The 22,578-nt window shown below is 43.9% G+C and overlaps 1 protein-coding gene across 2 annotated transcripts; it reads right to left on the minus strand.

Moving 5' to 3' along the window:
• Positions 1 to 222: 222 nt before the first annotated feature.
• st6galnac5b (ST6 (alpha-N-acetyl-neuraminyl-2,3-beta-galactosyl-1,3)-N-acetylgalactosaminide alpha-2,6-sialyltransferase 5b) lies at positions 223 to 18,154 on the minus strand. 2 transcript variants are annotated; one of them, XM_010900654.3, is made up of 5 exons: positions 17,926 to 18,154; positions 17,231 to 17,425; positions 5,428 to 5,840; positions 1,814 to 1,921; positions 223 to 867 (listed from the first exon to the last, which is right to left on the minus strand). In XM_010900654.3, exons 1-5 carry the CDS (start codon positions 17,938 to 17,940, stop codon positions 633 to 635), a joined length of 966 nt encoding a protein of 321 aa, XP_010898956.1. In that variant the 5' UTR covers positions 17,941 to 18,154; the 3' UTR covers positions 223 to 632. The 2 variants fall into 2 exon arrangements, with proteins under 2 accessions (XP_010898956.1, XP_019904316.1); XM_020048757.2 differs by lacking the exon at positions 17,926 to 18,154 and adding an exon at positions 17,662 to 17,890.
• Positions 18,155 to 22,578: the final 4,424 nt, after the last annotated feature.

Below are 22,578 nucleotides of genomic sequence, written 5' to 3' on the forward strand. Positions count from 1 at the left end.
TCAACCTGCTCTGGGCAAACCGAAGTGGCTTGAATAGAACCTGCTGTGTTGGGTTCAAAGAGTTAACACCCAACAATTGATCAGGCTAATTTGTACCAGCCATTAACTATTGATGTACCATGAACATCTCAGGGCTTTGTGAAACAGGGTGATCCTTGGCCTTTTCTAGTTCCACCCTCTGTCTGCTTGTAATACAATAACTCTGTATTTCTGTCCAATATAAACAGTGCCAGTAGGCTTTAATGTGGACCCCCAACTCCAAAACCAGAAAAAATACATGAAAACTATACAGTCAAACAACAGGCAGTAATGTATGAATGTGATCTCTCAAATCCATACAATCTTTTAAAGTATAAAACAGTAACAAAATGCATTTGTTGACAGCTCTAATGAATGGTTCCATTATGAAACTGAAACAATAAACACATTAACACATCCTCCAGACTCATCCTAATGGCTGTGCGCTGCCACTTCCTTAATGTCTGATTCTTGAACTGTTGCATTCCTCCCCCACACTCCGATAAAGGGAGAGGGGGAGATGAGAAGTGAGAAAACGTCAGGTCCTCCCCAGGTCATTGGGACCTGTCTGTCTGTTTCTGTCTGTTTCTGTCTGTCTGTCTCTCTGCCTGTTTTCAGGAACCTGCTGAAGCCAGTGTGTGTGAGCTGTTTTCATTGGCTGACGGGCTCCAGTCTGGCTGGTAGAAGTGGATGTCAAACGTCCGGGCCCAGCTGGCGAACACTGTCTTCTCCGTGATGAAACGGTGGTGGCTGCCGTGCTGGCTGTGCTCATGGGAGAGATACATGGAGCACTCGTCAGGCCCAGACGGTTCATAATAATGATATGGAACAGAGAGTTGGGAGGGAGCCCTGAAAAGGGGAGGTGAGAAGAGAGGAAGAGAGATACAGAGGAGAGAGAGGGGGAGGGAGAGATATAAAAAAGAATTGTTAGCTGGAGAGAATTGTGCTCATCAAAGCTGGCCCTATCCCTGTGATAGTATTGACAGTCCTAGACCAGTAGGCTCAGGCCTCTGAGGCTTTTGAGCCAGCATGAATCATTCACACACCACAGACATTTGATTTGGTCCCATGGGTACCAGCTTCATATCTACTGCTGCTGGAATCCACCACATTCTGTCTCTGTTGCTGTTAGAACTCTCTATTTTTAAAGGGGAAGTTCACAAACGTATTCAGTTTCCCTCATTTTTTTACTCTTGTTTGGTTTGTATTCCTCAGCAAATTGTTGGTAATTATTTTGTTTTGTTATAATGAAAATGTGTTGTCACTTAAATATGGTTGCTGTGAATGAGCTTATGTTGGATAATATCTTGGGATACACTGTTGTTTTTCCCACAGTGCCATTAATCCATGTTTAAATGATGCTGTTTACAAACAAATATGCAAATACAGATTCACTGGACTAGTTATGTGTTATTTCCAATATTCAGTGCATGAACATGATCCAGAAAGGCATTTTGATGTCATATGAATTGTATTAGAATGTTTTGGATCATTTAATCTGATAATGATGTCTCATTATCATATTGCATTATAGTCAATGACAAGTCAGCACCAAACATGACAAAAAAAAACTCTGTAATGAAACAATGAAACAACAAAAAGGGTAAAAAAAAAAAACATGGGTGATCTCCCTTTAAGATGCACAGTTGGCATATTCAGGACAGCAGGTACATTTCATTTGTTAGAACCATAATAGTAATAAATGACCATATTCATAACAAAAATAATAATAATAATATTTGCTTATGATAATTTTTGGTCGGACTGACCCAAGGCCTGGCAGAACACCACCCACCTGCAGAAGTCTGGAGACACCATGCCATAGACATTAACACGGTCACACAGCTCCAGGGCTACAGCCATGGTGAACCAGCCTGTACTCAACCACGAGTTAGAGCTCTTCCTGGATGACAGCAGAAGACAGTTTTATCATGATGTGTTGCATAACTCAATGGACTTAAATTAACTTTGTACAAAACAACACATTGATTTAAACAAAACCTTCCACATACATTCTACCTATTTGCCCAATGGAGAAGTTTTTATAACATGACCTTTTAGACCTGAATTCAAAAATATTAAAGAAATAAAGGTGCTCAAAGTTAACCTGTTTTGCATACCACCATCTCATCCATACATTTATCACTGGAAAAGATAGACAATATGTTGTATTCTGAAATTGGCATTTGTTGCTGGGTAGACCCTACACTACATCATCTATGGTCTTTGTGTTGTGCCTGCTATGAATATGACACAAGTCTCTTTGTTCTCGCACCAGCAGGCTCAGGAAGAGTTTCTTCCCATCTACCAAAACCCTGCTTAACTCTGTGACCCAGAGAACTCTGGGACCCATCACTTACACCCCCCCCCCCCCCCCCCCCCCCCCCCCCCCCCCCCCCCCGCCTCTCTGGGACCTTGGGGCACTACTCCCTTTGTACTACTCTGACACTGCCTTGTTGTGCCTGATAATGGAAGTTTTCAGTTGTTACAGGTACGTGTCTACCTCAGGAACCTCACCACTGCTATCCCTGCATTTCAGTTGCACATGCACCTTCACATTCAACTTGCCTCTTTGCACATTTAGAATTGCCATTGTGCCTGCATTTTTTTTAACAGTTGTTACACACGCATTTTGTTACACACTATACCTAATACTTGTCTGCCCTTTTCTATTTGCCTTATTGCACATTTAGTATTGCCATTTGTACTGCATTTGCCTTCATTGCACATCTACACATTCCACGGGTAATATACAGTTAAGCCCAAAAGTATTCATACCCATGCCAAATTTTGAGCCATAGTGAATTTTTATTGGACCAATAGGTTTCTACCGGCTGGAAATGACAAACACGGTAAGTGACAAAACATGGTGAAACATTGTGCTGGAGATACAAATGAATAACGTAACCCTAACCCATAGCTGATGTAGAAGGTTAACAGACCAACATACAGTGGGGAGAACATGTATTTGATACACTGCCGATTTAGCAGGTTTTCCCACTTACAAAGCATGTAGAAGTCTGTAATCTGTGAGTGACGGAATTTCAAACGAAAATCCAGAAAAATCACATTGCATGATTTTTAAGTAATTAATTTGCTTTTTATTGCATGACATAAGTATTTGATACATCAGAAAAGCAGAACTTAATATTTGGTACAGAAACCTTTGTTTGCAATTTCCTGTAGTTCTTGACCAGGTTTGCACACACTGCAGCAGGGATTTTGGCCCACTCCTCCATACAGACCTTATCCAGACCTGCCAACAGTTGTTGCCTTCTCACCAAGCTGCTTACCTATTGTCCTGTAGCCCATCCCAGCCTTGTGCAGGTCTACAATTTTATCCCTGATGTCCTTACACAACTCTCTGGTCTTGGCCATTGTGGCGAGGTTGGCGTCTGTTTAATTGAGTGTGTGGACAGGTGGCTTTTATACAGGTAACGAGTTCAAACAGGTGCAGTTAATACAGGTAATGAGTGGAGAACAGGAGGGCTTCTTAAAGAAAAACTAACAGGTCTGTGAGAGCCGGAATTCTTACTGGTTGGTAGGTGATCAAATACTTATGTCATGCAATAAAATGCAAATTAATTATTTAAAAATCATACAATGTGATTTTCTGGATAAAAAATTACAGACCTCTACATGCTTTGTAAGTAGGAAAACCTGCAAAATTGGCAGTGTATCAAATACTTGTTCTCCCCACTGTAGCTGCTGTAGTAGGTCAACAGACCAACATAACCAATGTAGAAGGTTAACAGACCAACACGGCTGCTGTAGTAGGTCAAAGCTTTATGCTGGAAGACCTTGTCAGAACATGGGTTCATTAACTGTGGTGATCATGTGAATTTCACAACTCTTTCAGTTCCCGGTACCCATTCATAAATAATATATATGTTCCGCACATACTACCACTGAATCACTGTATTGCTGATGTACATGATGTGACCATCTCAAGGCTGATGAAACACAACAGCGCTTCCTGTAAAACGGAGCTGCAGCCAAGACCAGTCTGTCCGGGTTGGTCCTGCCAACCCCTACCAACTACTCACTGGGCACTGGGGGATATCCCAGCTGGCAACCATGCACCTCCTGTCAGGGATCATCTTGTTTACTATTGCCAGCCTCTGCCAGGCGGCACATAGAGGGTGCCAGGGAAAGTCTGGTAGGACCTGTAATTGGTTTCTGCTCCCTGCTTTGGCTCAGTGGCGTCATCTGGGGAGGCAGCGCAGTAGTCCTGTCAATTCCTGTCACCAGTTAATGAAGACACTAATTACCTTGAAGCATGCTAGTATTTGTAACTGTCATGTAGCTGCTGGATGTCCTGACACATGGCTAAATTGTATTGCTAGCTGCTAATCAGTCCGCATCTATTAACAATTAGCAGGCCGGCATCTGGTTAGCGCTCCATAACATGAATATATACGTTTGTAAGTTACTGCAGGCCGGCGTCTGGTTAGCGCTCCATTACATGAATACATTCGTTTGTAAGTTACTGCAGGCCGGCGTCTGGTTAGCGCTCCATAACATGAATACATACGTTTGTAAGTTACTGCAGGCCGGCGTCTGGTTAGCGCTCCATAACATGAATATATACGTTTATAAGTTACTGCAGGCCGGCGTCTGGTTAGCGCTCCATTACATGAATACATACGTTTGTAAGTTACTGCAGGCCGGCGTCTGGTTAGCGCTCCATAACATGAATACATACGTTTGTAAGTTACTGCAGGCCGGCTGACTCACAATCCTAACTGCAGTTTGCTGGAGTGTTTAGAGAGTTTAGCAGATACAAAACAGGCCGTGAAAACGTATCTGTTGTGTCAGCCTTGAGAAATTACTTATTCCTGTATCTGTCATGCTGTGGTAATGGGAAATTGGCAGTTGACCTTGGATTCTATTAACGTTATTGCACAACCTCTTGTTTCTTGTTCTACTTTGTCCATTGACAACATGATCCAGCATTTTATTGGGGACAGAGTTACTGTACTTAATGTCGTAGAAGCCCACTGGAGCTCTATGTCCTGTTTTAATGGGACATAGCCCCTTGCTCTACTGTTAATCCTCTTATGTCCTAACATACAGTGTAGTCAGAGTGCTTTGAACTAAATCCCATTAATGATACTGCAAGTGGTTGGGTGGTTGTGGGGTTTTTGGCTCATTCTTTTGTCATGAGCGTCAAAAATGCTCAGCAGCTTATACATTAGAATGTTCAGTCTGGAGAGCACTGAACACAATGCCCTCAGCTTTTCCGGGAATATCCTGCCTCAACTGGTCTTTAAACACACTGACTGCATTTTTTAAGATTTCCTCCATGAACAGAATTGGGAAATATAGACAGATGTCAAAAACAGACATGCCAAAACAACATTGCTTCACTGATGAATTGACTGAGGAGTCAAAATGTCAAATCCGCACCTGTCTTTCCCCGTTTCCTTCTTGAAGAGCTCATCAAACTGCAGCATCTTGAGGCGTGGGATGACATAGACCCTGAGCTGAGGCAACAGCTGGTTAACCAGACGCAGGTTGTTGAAGACCAGGCCTTTGCCGTCGCGCCGCATGCAACTGCTCGGCCCCCAAAAGAGGAAGACTGAGTCCTGGCTGGTGTTGAGCAGCTCCTGCCGACTCCGCAGCACCCTCTGCAGGCTGGAGTGGGCGATGACGCGCAGACTGGTCCGCTGACCCACATCCTTCCGGAAGCCATTACTGGTTGGGGCGTCGTTCATGCGGATGACGCACTCGGTGCGATCTATTTCATCCCCGCGGTTGCTGCCGATCAGGTGACCCGAGCTGGTTACCAGGGCGCAACAGTTGCAGTGCATCCGCAGCGGCTGGGGGCAAAGGTCAAATGTCAAAGACAGTACAGTGAGAGTGAATGTTACAGGTTGTCAGATATTTAGAAATGGCCCTCTGAACTGTTTGTCTTATGCAGCGTACTGGCAGTGCCCAGGGGACCTGCAGAGGGCCGAGCAAGTTAGCTCCAGTGCTGCCTTGTCTTGGCACACTCTAGCAACTCCTAGTGGCAGGTTGGGCCCCTGCAAGCTTGTGGTTGTCAGAAGGAAAATGCCCTCCCCTCCTAGAGCAGAAGTGCTCAGCAGGGTAGCCCAGGTGTCAGCAATGTTGGGCCTGTGGTTCTGTTCCTAACAAGTTAAACCTCATTGCTCCCAGGTCGTTGTTGTAAATAAGAATTTGTTCTTTGCATACTGACCTGGTAAAATAACAGTAACAATATGTATGTGTACAGGAAAATACTTCCTGGTTCAGCAAAACATTACACTAGCTCACTTTATCACCACAAAGGAAAAAGATAAAGAAGCATGAAGGTCTCAAGTTTTCTGAAATCAATCCCTTTTAAAGGGGTCACACAAATCATTATCATTCTTTAGAATAATAAATCTCTTACTCCGGCAAAGTATCTACCGACGACTTCAACAAAGTAAAAGTGTGAATCCTCCCTGACATCGAGGTCCATAGACACACAAAAGGAGAAGATCCTTCAGATCTCCCAGCCAGGAGCCAAACTGCACTCCCAAAAATCTAACAAGACAGTCGATACCTGCTACAGCACAGCGTCGAAGGCCAGACACAAGGGCAGCCATCTATAACAGTAAAGGCCTTGAGACCGTCCCCTGAATTATTCTAAGGCTTAATGCAGAGAGGTCTGTTGGCATTCAGAGCAGTTCTCTGAGCGTCATGCATGACTCGGGTCCAGTGTGTCTGTACATGCACATACTGTAGATACACTGCAAACAGGTGAGATTAGCAACTTCACTGCCTCCTGTTCCCACTCTACAGTTTCCATCTGTAATCTCTCTTTTTCCACATAGATTAATATGCAGATGACCCAAAGCCTGGGACATAATTAGGTCTTAGCAGCCCAGACCTCTTGACCGTTCAGACGTGTCTGAATTAGGGCTCCAGGTTCGGGGGACATGAATCACAGGTTGGGAAATTTTATTTCCAGGGTTCCGACTAACACTTTTTCTTGGGAATAGTATGGATGTATCGTCCATTTCCAGACATCCTGCTAGGAGACATAAAGACATGGAATATACCCTCCTAACCCTAACCCATGGAATATACCCTCCTAATGACAACAGAAACACTATTCTTCTTCATAAAGACATGGAACATACCCTCCTAATGACAACAGAAACACTATTCCTCTTCAAAAGGCATGGAATATACCCTCATAATGACAGAAGAAACACTATTATTTTTATCTCTTAAAGCGGAACAATGTAATAAAGACAATGATGTCAGAGTGATAGTTGATGCTGGTTGGTTTCAGTCTGTTCTCTGTTGGCAGGTAGTTCTTCCTGGTAACTGGTTTCCCACTCTTTCCACTGCAACTTTATTTCTTCAACTTCAACTGAATATGGTGGTTAGTCTCCTGGGAAAAGGAGGGGTAATGTGTCCTTTGGGTAAAACCTAGGAATGGATAGAACAAAGGGGTACATGTATTGTTGACATAAGAGCTGTGCAGTATCTCACCACACCTGTTTACTCTATAAGTACTGATGGTTTTCTGAGCTTCTTCAGAGACATTCACTATACCTGTATTCCCTATATCTCTGTATGCAAACAAGAAACTGATATTGTGTACTAGAGATTTAGCTCAGCCTCGCCTAACAATTACTGAGGTTTCTTCTAATATAATGTAATGCAGTAGCCTATGTTGGGAAATACACAGGCTAAGTTTTTAATTACTGATGTGGATATTTTTAATGATCAGAGCACTGGAATTCTCAGGAATATCATTAGTGTAGCAAAATGCTTACATTGAACCCAGAGCAATAATAAACAATTTTATTACTGGATCCCTTTTGTGGCCTGGAGAACCGGGGACATTCCCCCAGTATTTGTAATAAAAAAATGTTGACAGGAAGATTACATGAGCTTGTCAGGTCATTGGCTCTATGGGGAAATAGCAAGGACTTATCAATTATCAATCACATTTAAAAAAACAAAGAAAATGGGAATCCTTTAATAAGAGACAAACCTTATCCACAAGGATTTTCAATACAGAATAAGCAGGTTCCTCATTTGTCACGTTAATCCAACGCCCTCTCTCCCTCACTTCATCATGGACACCTGTGTTAGTTGGTTATTGGCCACCCCGGCCTCCCTGTTCTCTGACCCTGTGTTAGTTGGTTATTGGCCACCCCGGCCTCCCTGTTCTCTGACCCTGTGTTAGTTGGTTATTGGCCACCCCGGCTTCCCTGTTCTCTGACCCTGTGTTAGTTGGTTATTGGCCACCCCGGCTTCCCTGTTCTCTGACCCTGTGTTAGTTGATTATTGGCCACCCCGGCTTCCCTGTTCTCTGACCCTGTGTTAGTTGGTTATTGGCCACCCCGGCTTCCCTGTTCTCTGACCCTGTGTTAGTTGATTATTGGCCACCCCGGCTTCCCTGTTCTCTGACCCTGTGTTAGTTGGTTATTGGCCACCGCCGCTTCCCTGTTCTCTGACCCTGTGTTAGTTGATTATTGGCCACCCCGGCTTCCCTGTTCTCTGACCCTGTGTTAGTTGGTTATTGGCCACCCCGGCTTCCCTGTTCTCTGACCCTGTGTTAGTTGGTTATTGGCCACCCCGGCTTCCCTGTTCTCTGACCCTGTGTTAGTTGGTTATTGGCCACCCCGGCTTCCCTGTTCTCTGACCCTGTGTTAGTTGATTATTGGCCACCCCGGCTTCCCTGTTCTCTGACCCTGTGTTAGTTGGTTATTGGCCACCCCGGCTTCCCTGTTCTCTGACCCTGTGTTAGTTGGTTATTGGCCACCCCGGCTTCCCTGTTCTCTGACCCTGTGTTAGTTGGTTATTGGCCACCCCGGCTTCCCTGTTCTCTGACCCTGTGTTAGTTGATTATTGGCCACCCCGGCTTCCCTGTTCTCTGACCCTGTGTTAGTTGGTTATTGGCCACCCCGGCTTCCCTGTTCTCTGACCCTGTGTTAGTTGGTTATTGGCCACCGCCGCTTCCCTGTTCTCTGACCCTGTGTTAGTTGATTATTGGCCACCCCGGCTTCCCTGTTCTCTGACCCTGTGTTAGTTGGTTATTGGCCACCCCGGCTTCCCTGTTCTCTGACCCTGTGTTAGTTGGTTATTGGCCACCCCGGCTTCCCTGTTCTCTGACCCTGTGTTAGTTGGTTATTGGCCACCCCGGCTTCCCTGTTCTCTGACCCTGTGTTAGTTGGTTATTGGCCACCCCGGCCTCCCTGTTCTCTGACCCTGTGTTAGTTGGTTATTGGCCACCCCGGCTTCCCTGTTCTCTGACCCTGTGTTAGTTGGTTATTGGCCACCCCGACTTCCCTGTTCTCTGACCCTGTGTTAGTTGGTTATTGGCCACCCCGGCTTCCCTGTTCTCTGACCCTGTGTTAGTTGGTTATTGGCCACCCCGGCTTCCCTGTTCTCTGACCCTGTGTTAGTTGGTTATTGGCCACCCCGGCTTCCCTGTTCTCTGACCCTGTGTTAGTTGGTTATTGGCCACCCCGGCTTCCCTGTTCTCTGACCCTGTGTTAGTTGGTTATTGGCCACCCCGGCCTCCCTGTTCTCTGACCCTGTGTTAGTTGGTTATTGGCCACCCCGGCTTCCCTGTTCTCTGACCCTGTGTTAGTTCCTGCTGCCCCATTGTGTGTGGTGGGTCTGTGTTGTGGTTTACAACATATGTAACATTGTTTCTTTGGTGTAGGTTCGTCATATTTTAGTTTCTTCATTAAATGTCCTACATCCTCCGTGTCCTGCCTCCATCCTGCATCGTTACATAATTACTATCTATTTGAAGCCTCGAAATCCAACAAAAGATATCTGCATGAATGGGAAAGGAACGTTAATACTGTAGGTCTATGCATTTCAAAATATTTCAGATTTGTTTCATTATTTCAGTCCTAAGTAACTAGGCAGCATGAACATGACTAATGCAACCATCTGTGGAATCAATCATTCATAAACAGAATGGATGCATATTGCATTAAAACTGTATGTCACAAATGGCACTCTTTCCTCAAAAAGTGCACTACCTTTGTCCCGGGGCCACACTATGTAGGGAATATAATCCCATTTGAGACGTTCCCAGAGCTAGCATGGTGGTGGAGCAGATTCCCACTTGACATAACTCTAATGTGGAGTAGATGAGCTACGATTAATAGAGCTAAAAAATGGGATAAATGGGAGCACAACTCCCAGTTACTAGTACAGCTCCAACCCAGTCAGTTACAACCAAACATGGCAGAGCCATTGTCCCCCAGGGGAAGACAGGACCATGATTGCTTTGAGAAGAACCCCATCTATTCAACTTCTATTTTTCTTTCTCTCTAGCTGGCTAGCTTTCTGAAAGGGCTAATACACGGCACCCTGGACGGAAAGCAGTCTGTTTTCCAGTTTGCAAGTTCTGGAAATCAGTTTATGCTGTCACATGCATTGTGGAAAAGGTTCCCCTTTGTAGTACAGACACGGACTGTTCAGATGCCCCCTATACTTGTAAATGTTCTGCCCTCTTCTATTTGCACTTCTGGCCAGATGCTAACTGCATTTAGTTGTACTGTATTTGTACATGTTCAATGACAATGAAGTTGAATCTAATCTAATCTATTGAGGATTACTACACCTCCTCCCTAACCAGACACCTTGTGTCTGTTCACTCTTGTAAACACGAGTTGAAGTAGATGTTATATGCATACATGATATTTCAGAAACAACAGAGTGACTTGTGAGTCCAGACAGACAAAGCCCATCCTTCATGATGAATGAGTACAGCCTCACACATCCGAGGACATAGCAGATCTGGAAGAGTCCACGCATATGAAGGGCTGAAGTGTATTATCTGTGAATATTTCACTTCACCAGAGAAAGATCATTCAAATAAAAAGCAAGAAGAGTCTGTTTGATGTTGAATAAAATAATAAAATGAGTGGAGTAAATACAATGGAACACAACTGGTCCTTCTGTATTTGTAACATTTGAAACATATTTGAAACATTTGCCAACCTTAAATGTTTGAGCACAATTTCCCTTTAAGATACTGATATTTTAAAAATGAATGCAGTTGTTTTTTCTAACTTAATACCGTAGCTTATGTTGTGAAAATACAGTCCAAGCTCAGAGTTACTATTGTGGATGTTTTTAATGATAAGAGCATCAGAATTCTCATTACACAGAAATTCCTCCTGACAGTTTGAACACATGAATCTTTTCACAAACTGACACAGATTTAGACTTTCTAAAGTTTTGTTTTCACGATGGGTGGGGGTACTGTAGATAATGAGAGAGTCAGGCATTGGTGGAGAAAACATCGTTTTCAAGGCCTGCTCTGTGATATTTTCTAAAATGTTTGATTATTAAATTTAATCAGAATCTGCTAAATACCCAAAATTTCAGCTTGTATACAAAATGGAACTGCCTCCTACGAGACGATGATCAGCTCTTTTCCAGGTTCTCATCATGTCAGTATATCTCTTAGAAAGTAGGTAGTAGCTTTGATTAATTAGGACTTGGATCCTAGAGAAGGACAGATGGCAGCAGGACAACTCATAATAATGAGCTCCTTCTGTCAATGACACCCAGACTATGACGTCTGATCTAGCCAGCTTCTCTTCAGTCCAACAGACTATGTGGTAAAGATATAACATTGATGTTAGGCAGGGAGGCATGGATTGTCTTTCTATGGGTACTTGTTTTTGAAAAGGATTCTGGAGCCTTTGTCTGGTTTTCTATACAGCTGGGATTTGTAGTCTCACAAAGAAGTAATTTATGCACTTCAGATTTTTTGTCTTGGTTATCTACATTTTCCTCCTTAGTTCTGTTTTAAAAGCAAAGGGGTGGATTTCAGCATTGGAATAACGATTTAGCACACCCTCACACACACACACAAGCATGCTCACACACACACGCAAGCATGCACACACACACACACCCTCACACACACACACACACAAGCATGCACACACACACACACACCCTCACACAAACACACACAAGCATGCACACACACACACACACACACACGCAAGCATGAACACACACTCACACACACGTTAGCAGGGAGATTTGCAGAAAGATTCCAGTTTTTTTGGTTATCATGTGAAAGGCCAGTGCAGACTGATGCAACTCACTACTCTTTAAAGGTCAACATCTCTTTTAGAGGAATCAGCAAAGCTTTAGAGTAGGGGTGGAGGAGGAAGACGAGGTGGGGTGGAGGAGGAAGACGAGGTGGGGTGGAGGAGGAAGACGAGGTGGGGTGGAGGAGGAAGACGAGGTGGGGTGGAGGAGGAAGACGAGCTGGGGTGGAGGAGGAAGACGAGGTGGGGTGGAGGAGGAAGACGAGGTGGGGTGGAGGAGGAAGACGAGCTGGGGTGGAGGAGGAAGACGAGGTGGGGTGGAGGAGGAAGACGAGCTGGGGTGGAGGAGGAAGACGAGGTGGGGGGGAGGAGGAAGACGAGGTGGGGTGGAGGAGGAAGACGAGGTGGGGTGGAGGAGGAAGACGAGCTGGGGTGGAGGAGGAAGACGAGCTGGGGTGGAGGAGGAAGACGAGCTGGGGTGGAGGAGGAAGACGAGGTGGGGTGGAAGATAAAGAAGGGGTGGAGGAGGAAGACGAGGTGGGGTGGAGGAGGAAGATGAGGTGGGGTGGAGGAGGAAGACGAGGTGGGGTGGAGGAGGAAGACGAGGTGGGGGGGAAGATAAAGAAGGGGTGGAGGAGGAAGACGAGGTGGGGTGGAGGAGGAAGACGAGGTGGGGTGGAGGAGGAAGACGAGGTGGGGGGGAAGATAAAGAAGGGGTGGAGGAGTCGGAGGGTGGGAAAGGGGGTGGAGTGGTGGTAAAAGGATGGAGGAGAGATGACAGAGGAGGAGTGCGAAGAGGAGAAGGGTTAGTGGAGGAGGAAGAAAACAAGGACTGGAGGAGGGAGGAGGAGGAAGAGGCGAAGGGTTGGAGGAGGAGACACGAGGAGAGGAGGGAGGAGCAAGTCATAGGATGGAGGCAGGATGTGCAACTAACTGTAGTCTAGTGTATCTGTGTGTCAGTGTGTGTGTTTGTGTGTGTGTGTGGGTGTCTATCTGTGTGTCTATCTGTGTGTGTGTGTTCCCTTGAAGGACAGAGACAGACAGAGACAAGTAGAGACAGACAGAGACAAATAGAGACAGACAGAGACAGGCAGAGACAGACAGAGACAGGCAGAGACAGACAGAGACAAACAGAGACAGACAGAAACATAGACAGGCAGAGACAGACAGAGACAGACAGAGACAGGCAGAGACAGGCAGAGACAGACAGAGACAAACAGAGACAGACAGAGACAAGCAGAGACAAGTAGAGACAGACAGAGACAGGCAGAGACAGACAGAGACAAACAGAGACAGACAGAAACAAAGACAGGCAGAGACAGACAGAGACAGGCAGAGACAAGTAGAGACAGACAGAGACAGGTAGAGACAGACAGAGACAGACAGAGACAGGCAGAGACAGGCAGAGACAAACAGAGACAGTCAGAGACAAACAGAGACAGACAGAGACAAGTAGAGACAGACAGAGACAGGCAGAGACAGGCAGAGACAGACAGAGACAGGCAGAGACAAGTAGAGACAGGCAGAGACAGACAGAGACAAACAGAGACAGTCAGAGACAGACAGAGACAGGCAGAGACAAACAGAGACAGTCAGAGACAAACAGAGACAGACAGAGACAAACAGAGACAGGTAGAGACTCTGGGAAAAATTTGTTTGGCACCCCTATTTTAAACTACTGCTATAAATTTGTCCTGCTCAAATAGGTGAAGTAACGGCCACTAACATGGACACTAAGGGAATTATCAGGGGACTGTACATCTTATCATCGCAAACCACAAAAGCTTTGTTGAAACTTGAAAGGAGTGCATTCAGGTGTAAAAGTAGAAAAGGTTAGCTTTGATTGGCTACTGAGCAAACCAATATGCGTGTGTAGCATGTAGGATGTGGGCCTTTATACTCTCAATGATGAATGTGGGGTCGTTTTCAGCCTCAGAGCAGGGAGAAGATTGGTTGGGGGGCTCTCAGATACACCATCACCACCCAGCTCAGTCAAATCTACAACATACACTACTAAACAGATCCTCCAGAGCTTTTGTATCATTTCAGCCAATAGTTTTCAAGGTAGTACTAAAGAGCCAAAACAACTCCCCAAAAATATTTTTACAAAATTTACCACGCCATCTATTTCTTATAATATGTATAATATAATATGCTGCACATTGCAACAAGGAGAGACACAGGAAATGGACGCATCAGTAGTGTTTCACAAAACAACAGAAAGAATTGAGGAGAACCCCAAAAACCAAAGGAAGGGAGGCTGCGTCACCGTTTGGACGCCTCACAGAGGTGGTTTGGGGCAGCTGTCTTCCTCATATTCTGGGGCAATAGGGGAGTAGCATCAGGGCTGTGAGGTGTGAAATCAAACTCTTCCTTCTCCTGCCTTCTGCAGCTTCTGGTTCTTCTTAATCTTCCTATTCTGCCTCGGATCGAAGCCCTTTACAAGGTCATGATGGGAGACAGCTGTGCAGGGCTGAGATGGTCCAGCCTGCCTCCAGAATGTTCCAGCACCTGCCGGCTTTTCCCCTGGGGGCCGCTGGTGCAACGCAGGTGTAGACAAGGGCACATTTAGACCACACAGTCTGTATATATTGCTCTGAATGGTTGGGGTGTGTTGTGGAGAATTTGGGGTTTGGGGGTGCGCGTGTGACACGCTCACGTTTCTGAATGATCAAGAAGCCCTGCAGAAGAAACCGATTCAAACTCTCCCTGGAATGTCTGTAGATTGATGCCAGGCTCAAAGAGCTTCGAGTTGAGATAGTCATGGATTTAATGGAAGCTAGAGTTCAGTCACTACAGCAGAGTGAAGACCTGAGCCACAGTGGTCCATGGTTGGAAACGTCACTCAGCCAGCCGTACAAACAATGACAGGGGAAGGCTGGAGGAAAGATGGTTCAATATCTACTGAACACCAGGCACCGTAACCTAAGATGGGGACCTGAAAAGACTAGAAAAAGACTTTGAAAGGAAACCTCACATATCCTCAGATGGTTAGCTGAACATGGAGTCGACACTGCTGCAGCATCTCTGGAAAACATTGCTCCGGATAAGAACAAAGAGCGTAGACATGTACATTCCTGTCACAGCCCTCTCTGAAGCGTGTAATCATTCAACAGCAGTGAACAGGCAGGCTCCTGACATTACAGTAATCTGGTTTTCAAAAGCCAGTCTTGTAACCTCTCCTGTCCAGCTCCACCTGAGTGACACAGTGTCCTTTCACACTGGCTCACTGCTTCCGTTACTCTGCTACTCTGAAGGAGCTGGCGAGGCAGGCAGAGCAGCACTATCTCTGGCCCTGCATTCTGATAAGCCTTAACAGAACCAACATATACAATACTGATGAGTCCACTGGGCCATCTCTTTCTCAGGAACAGCAACAAAAAAAAGTATAGGGATGGGGGTGGGTGGGTGTGTGTGTTGGGGATGGGGGTTTGTGCGGTATGTGTGTGTGTGTCTGTGTCTGCGTGATTGTGCATTTGTTGGATCATGTGGGTGTGTGTGTGTTCAAAGGCGAGAGGCCATCTCAAACAGACACGGTTATGAATTCATGCACAGTCAGTATCCCTGTATTCATTTGATATTTTGAATTGACACGCTGCTTGATTTTTCCACGGGCGGGAGCTTTAGAAGCAAGAGCTTTCTCTTACAGGGAGTACTTAGTTACCGAAACACATCATGAGCCTTTTGATTCACGTTAAGGTCAACAATGTGTTGTCTTCGTCATAGCTCTGAGAGCATGAGAAATACAAAGTAGGCTGAGCTCGTAAAATAAAGCAACCGTATATGATATAAAGTCATAGGTTAGCTCTGGCTGAAGAATACTTCTGGAGCTTTGGAAGCTTCATGGAGAGAAAGCTTTTCCTTTAAAGCTCTTTCCTCATTAAATATTTTATGTCAGGCAGATGCATCAATTATGAATTTGGAGAAAGAGTAGTACATTACACAGAGAATTTAAAGATGTTGCTTTTTTGCAGGGACTGATAAGGCCAAGCAGGACGCTAAAGACAGACAACATACCAGCACATGATTCAACTCAATGAGAGCCTGATTCAATTTAATGAGAGCCTAATTCAACACAATGAGAGCCTGATATAACTCAATTAGTGCCTGATTCAACTCAATGAGAGCCTCATTCAAGTCAAGGAAAGCCTGATTCAAGTCAAGGAAAGCCTGATTCAAGTCAAGGAAAGCCTGATTCAAGTCAAGGAGAGCCTGATTCAAGTCAATGAGGGCCTTATAACAATTTGAATCCCCTGTGCATGGCCGGGCTACAATAACAATGTATACTACTGGGGGTATGGAGGACTGGAGTTGGGAACCACTGGTCTAGAAAATTCAGGTTCTTGTTAAGGCTCTGCCCTATTGAGGGGTATTTCCCTATACATCAGCCCCCTGTCAGAAAGACAGAACCCAACTGGTGAAGGATGGGCAGTGGGGGGCTGGCAGAATCACACAGGCCCAACATTTAACTGTATCCCCATGGTAACAACAACACAGCACAGTCCAGTGAAAGGAGCACAGGGCAGTTAGAAACCTAGTACATCATTATTCAATATATGTATTAAATACACTGACACCCATCAGAACTGACCATGGCCAAAACTCTGCCATAATCCACAACCTGCTATAATTGCATTGATTTTGAGCCAATTTAATTAAATTACTGCTAAGGAGCAGGGAATCAAACACGTTCTGAAAACCATTTTTGAAGTAGCAAACACCCTGTTGGTGTGGTACAAAGGAAATCCCCTGAAGCTTTATCAATGAGCCATTTGAAGTGGAGTCTACCTGGGATATCTGTGAGCTGGCCTGCCAGCTTTTCCCGAATGACAGCAGAATACAAATAAGCAGTATTATACACACACATCATCATGAGTGCAATCAATGAGCCTCTGAAGAGCCTGATGCCCAAGACAGGCAACAGCCACTGATTAGAAATATACTCAGAAGACACAGAATCAAATACAGTATGGAACACAACGGCACTGGGTTGGCTGGTTTAACATTCTAATGACAAGCTGGTTAACAGCGCTTGGGAAAATGGACTTTAATACTAATGCCTACCTCCAAGCCTTTGTAATAAAGGATGCATAGAACAGCATTGGTTTTCCATTGAACTGTATATTGAGAGTGAATTCTGATAGCCTAGAGAATGAGTGTAACCTACTGTTTACCTTGTGATTGATGACTCCTGTGTATCCCTCTAGGGTAGATGGTCGTGCTTTAGGCTGCGCTTTCCTGGGCTTCTCTGCCGGTCCGGTAGCTGTAGCACCCGAATGAAACCCTGATGTGACGTTGAAACTGTTGTTGTATACAACCACAAGACTGGTACCCATGGTAATAACGATAATACCGAGAACAGCACTGCGCTATAATAGAGAAGAAAATAAAATAGGCAATATGATGTATTCTGGCGGTTTGTTAAGAAAAGTGACTCAAAAAGATATACAGAAATCTGCAGTAGTTCGCGATCTTAATTACTTATATTGGCTATAGCCTTTTTAATAATAGAATTCACTAGGTCTATCTTTGAGGTCTACAAAAAATGTATGAGATGACAATAAGCCTAAACAGCATATTTTGTATATTTGTAATAACATCTCACCATCTCATCTCTTTCTGTCATCTCACCACTCACAACAACAGATGGGCTCTTCATGATTAAAAAACAATGGCAGCAACACATAGGCACTTTACATTATAATCTTTAAATCCATCATCCAACCTATTGTCACAGAGATAAGAGCCGAACATATTTGAATAGCCGAGTAACTGTTAGCTACCTAGGGTACTAGGATAAGCATTAAACCGCAGGCTTTGTCTATTTCTACCACAACTTCCCTCTTTTCAAAAGAGTTTAGAAACATACCACCCGTGTCTTCATTTTGCGGATGTCCTACTTAAATGGTCAACTTCACATCCCGATTTAAAAGCCCGAGCCTACACGTTGCTGAAAATAGTTGCAGCGGTCCAGTTTGTGCCAAATAACACCTGGTTTTGTAACCAGTGACAACCAGCGCGTCTCTCAACGTACATTACCGCTCGGGCGGATAGCAGTGCTACTCTTTCCTCTGGTATCCAGGGCGCCCAGTAACTCCGCGTGGTCAAAACGAACGCTTTAAGGATACAATTTCGTGCTCATTCATGTGTTTGTTCCAATTAATACTTTGATATTTTCAATTAAGTGATTCATTTAGATCGAAGAGTGAAATGTAATCGTCTAAATGTAGCCTTTTTTATGTCAAGTAAGCTATACGCAATGCAAATTTCGCATAGACATATTTCTGTTTCATTTTGTTCATTTTTATTTTACTACATTTCAGAATTTTTTCATGATGGATGCACTTTACAGAAGGTATCCCAATTCTTGTTGTATTCAGTGCTTGAACCAGAAACCTGGTACCAATTGTGAGCGCGCAGCTAATGAACTATGGCGTCTTGACATCTGTGTGGGTAGCCCCGATAGTAGTGTCACAATTACACTTGCCGAGCTTTGCCATGCAAGCACCTACACTGGGGGGACCTAGTGAGAATAGATACCAATCACCCCATCTAAAAATGGCAAGCAGAGCAAGGCACCATCTCCTCACTGGAGAGCAGATTTGCTGGAAGCTGTAATCTAATCTGGAGCTGCTGGGAAATGGGAATAAGTCTTTTTATAGCAGCGCTCTGGAGTTTGTTGAATCTCAGACTTTCTCGTGGTGCAGCAATGGAAGACAATGCGTGGCAGTGCTGAGGCGTTCACTACAGCAACGATCTGGATTTGGGAAGGAAGGATTGTCAACATGGATTCCCTCTACTCCAGCAACACCCTCATGAGGGTTGGGCATCTGCAAGTTAAACTCAGGTCATTTGTCTAAGGATGTCTAGTTAAGGTGATTCTCCCCTTGAATTTTGAACATAGTATGGTGTGAGCCAGCTCTTGCTTTTAAATCTCAATAGAAAACAGTAGAAGTTGCCTTAGCTAAAGTTATAAGTAGGTGGAATATTCAGGTATTCTTTGTGTCCCTTTCTTCTCAGGCCTAGATGTACATTTAATGATACGCATGTCCTCATTAGTGAAATCGGCATGGATTTATGGTAATTAGCAATAATCAAAGTCTTATATTCAGATGCATGTGTTCATCTTCTCCCCTCATAACTGGCTCTAGGGTCTTGTAGCCGTAGCTAATTCAAATGAGTTTAACACTGAACAAATTCAGATGTGACTAATGGTGAGAGGCCGTATGAGGTCATAAATTGCTTGAAAGTTCCTGGACATATAGGACCTAGAGGCAGAAAGGTAGAGTGTAATAAAGATGCACTGGTAGAAAATTAATCATATTGTTCCCACTTCCCCCTGGGGAGAACATCTGTGATCATGGACGAGCAGCCAAAGGACACCACAACAGTAGAAATCACAAGAAAACATGTTGTTTTGATTATTGGAAGAGCCAGAATTTCCTATGTTAAAATTTTAATTAACACATTAAATTGGGCGGGGGGGGGGGGTATATTGTACCTCACCAGGTTTCAAGGTACAAGGCCACAGGCAAGAACAGAGGAAATCTTCAAAAGGAATCCCTGCTTTGGGTTTATTGATCCACACTGTCTGCATTAATTTCACTGGATAGGAAATATGTTGTGTCCACGCAGATGAGTTGGAGATTAAACATCTTTTACTTCTTATTCAACTTTCTTTCTCTTTCCCTCCCTCTCCCCTCATACACACAAATGATTACAAATGCAAGAGTAAAGTATTGCCGTATTTTAGTTTTAGGACACAACCCATCTGCTTAGAAAAAACGAAGAGGTGATTCAAAACACTTTTATGGGCAATTGGAAAATGAGCATTAGAGTACAGGATTACATTTACTGTTAACCTAATGTTTAACCATACAACCAAACCGCTACTTCTGTTGTTCATATTTTGAATTTGTGTCCATAGAATTTACAAGAACCTGGAAGTCAGTTGGGGGTTTTGGTTTGACATCAAGGTCAACACACAATTTCCTACAAAATAACTGCTGTGTGATGTAGTGCCCATGGATAGTTGGGGCATTTTCCGTTCCATCTGAAAGAGCCTACACAGCGCAGTGTCCCATCAGTGCCCTGGGGCATTGGGATTAGATGTCAAGACCAGAGGGAAGAGTGCCCCCTACTGGCCTCAAAACGCCACTTCCCTGCTTTGACAGATTAAATGACTATTCCTCAAGTGTGTCCCACAGGCTGTAAACAGTGTGTGTATTTAATTAGATAGCTCCCAGAGGTATTGTTCATCTCAGAGAAGAGTTTAGGGAGCCATGGTGACAGAATTGAGGTGATTGCTGTACGTGAATCCAAATAATATTTGTAATTAACTAGGCTCTCTGGTGAATCGACATACAGACGGGTCTTCCACAATGTTCCAGGCATATTATAAGAGAGCAGTAGACAGCTCGGCTGGCGTCTTGTTGATATTCCACAAGCTGTGTCACTCATTGATTGTCCAGGTCTGTGAAGTGTCATCTACACTATGTGACAATGATTATTTCCAATCCAATTTTGGCTTTGTAGACTGGATCTTCCTATTGGATGACTTTCAGCCAAACTTGTTTCATCTGAATAGTATCAACTTCGCAGACAAAATGTTCTTCTCAAAGTCTCACAATGCAATGCTATTAACCCTATATTGTTTCCTAACTTGCACTGATATAAAGGTTATGAGGAATATGCCAGAACATAATATGTTATCTGGTATTTGACAGAAAAACAAAATGGGTGAGCTGGGGATAACAGGACAGTTTGAGGACAGATACACTATCCACACACGTTACTGTAAAATGAGCTTAGCGGGAGGCAGAACAGTGGACACCACCCTTTCAACTCCAACAGGGTATAGTGGGGAAAACAGACAGCATGGACACAGCTGGATGTTCATTTATTCTGGATAGATGCTGGTTGGAAGCGTTAACTCTACTGCTCCAGGTGGGCCTAAGGGTTGGCCAGACCCATGTCTCAACCTGGGCCAACCACTAAGAGACTCAGCAGATCAACAGCTACTTTTAAAACAGTATCTGGCAAGAAGACAGAGTTGCCTGTCCAGTTCTCCGTTGCCTGCAGTCTGCATCATTTAGGAGATTCGCAAAATTAGTCTTTGAAGAAAGTGTCTGTGGGTACCATGCCTTTCATTATGGATATTATTTACTCTTATATAGACAACAATCTGCAGCATGGTACCCCACATTTTGTTTTCTCATCATGATCCTTTTTCATAGTTTGTTTTGTTTTTTTCGAGAGCTACAGCATTGCAGAGCGAACCTCGACTGAATCGCTGCCATTCCTCATTTTGAAACATGTTAGGTTTCAATTACAGGGAGTCGCTGGGGTTGATTGCAAACTCTGTTTCTTTACCTACTCAGCCGAAACAGAGATAGCGTTCAAAAGCATAGCTGTGCCCTCTCTGCTCGGATTGTGAACTTACTGCAGTTCGAAAATGGCAAAGTGAAATTGCAGGACGCATTTCTGCAAATAGAAAAGCAACGGACGCATTGTCTGCAAATAGTAAAGCAACGGACGCATTGTCTGCAAATAGTAAAGTAACGGACGCATTTCTGTAAATAGTAAAGCAACGGACGCATTGTCTGCAAATTGTAACGAAACGGACGCATTTCTGCAAATAGTAAAGCAACGGACGCATTTGTTCCAAATAGTAAAGCACCGGTAGCTAGTCAGTTTGAAACAATAGAAGGAGATGGGAACACCAGTGACCTGTCACATCTGTCATGTACTACAATTATATAAAATGGAATTATTAAGCTGTTGCTTTTCTCTTATTTCCAATGCATGTGGATCAGATGGCGTGACAGACAGCTTTTGGAAACTCTCAGTATGAGTGATTTTTGATAATCTGGCTTATGCAACTTTAATGTTGGGGTAGTTACTTTCCTCAATCGTATGCAAGAAACATATCCAGAGCAGAACAGTCATGATCAATTGCTTTAATTAATTTTCTAGAATTACTTGTTATTTTCAGATCACGTCTTGACCCATCTAGACCAGCAAAACTTTAACCGTCAGTCGTTTTCATTCATTTCAGCTTTGTATTAACCAAAAAACTACAAATGTATTACAATGTTCATTATAAGTCTTGTTTGGTCATTTGAAATGGTATTTAATAAAACAATAACAATGACATGGCCTTTTATTTTCCTATATAAGCTGATTTTAGAAAGCATTTATAGAAGTCAAATTAACAATTCAAGAAGAACAAGCAGGTTAAAGTTACAGGAGAAAACAAATGCCATCTTTTGGCCTTGAACCCCTATGAAACACTTGATTCTATCTTATAAAGTAAGGGTTTTACAAATTATTTAGTTTGATTGTCTTATTAAAATAAATGTGGAATTGTTTTAAGATGGTCACATCAATGGATCATTCTATTTAAGTATACTTTGAATCAAGTCAATCAGGTCTGACTTACAGGGAAAATCTAGGCGCCAGTGGCACATTTTTGTGACAGACTCCCCATTATAAATAGCGTAGTGGTTAGAGACACAGACAG

The sequence above is a fragment of the Esox lucius genome, chromosome 8 (genome assembly GCF_011004845.1).
Source record: "Esox lucius isolate fEsoLuc1 chromosome 8, fEsoLuc1.pri, whole genome shotgun sequence".
Classification (NCBI taxonomy): Eukaryota; Metazoa; Chordata; class Actinopteri; order Esociformes; family Esocidae; genus Esox; species Esox lucius.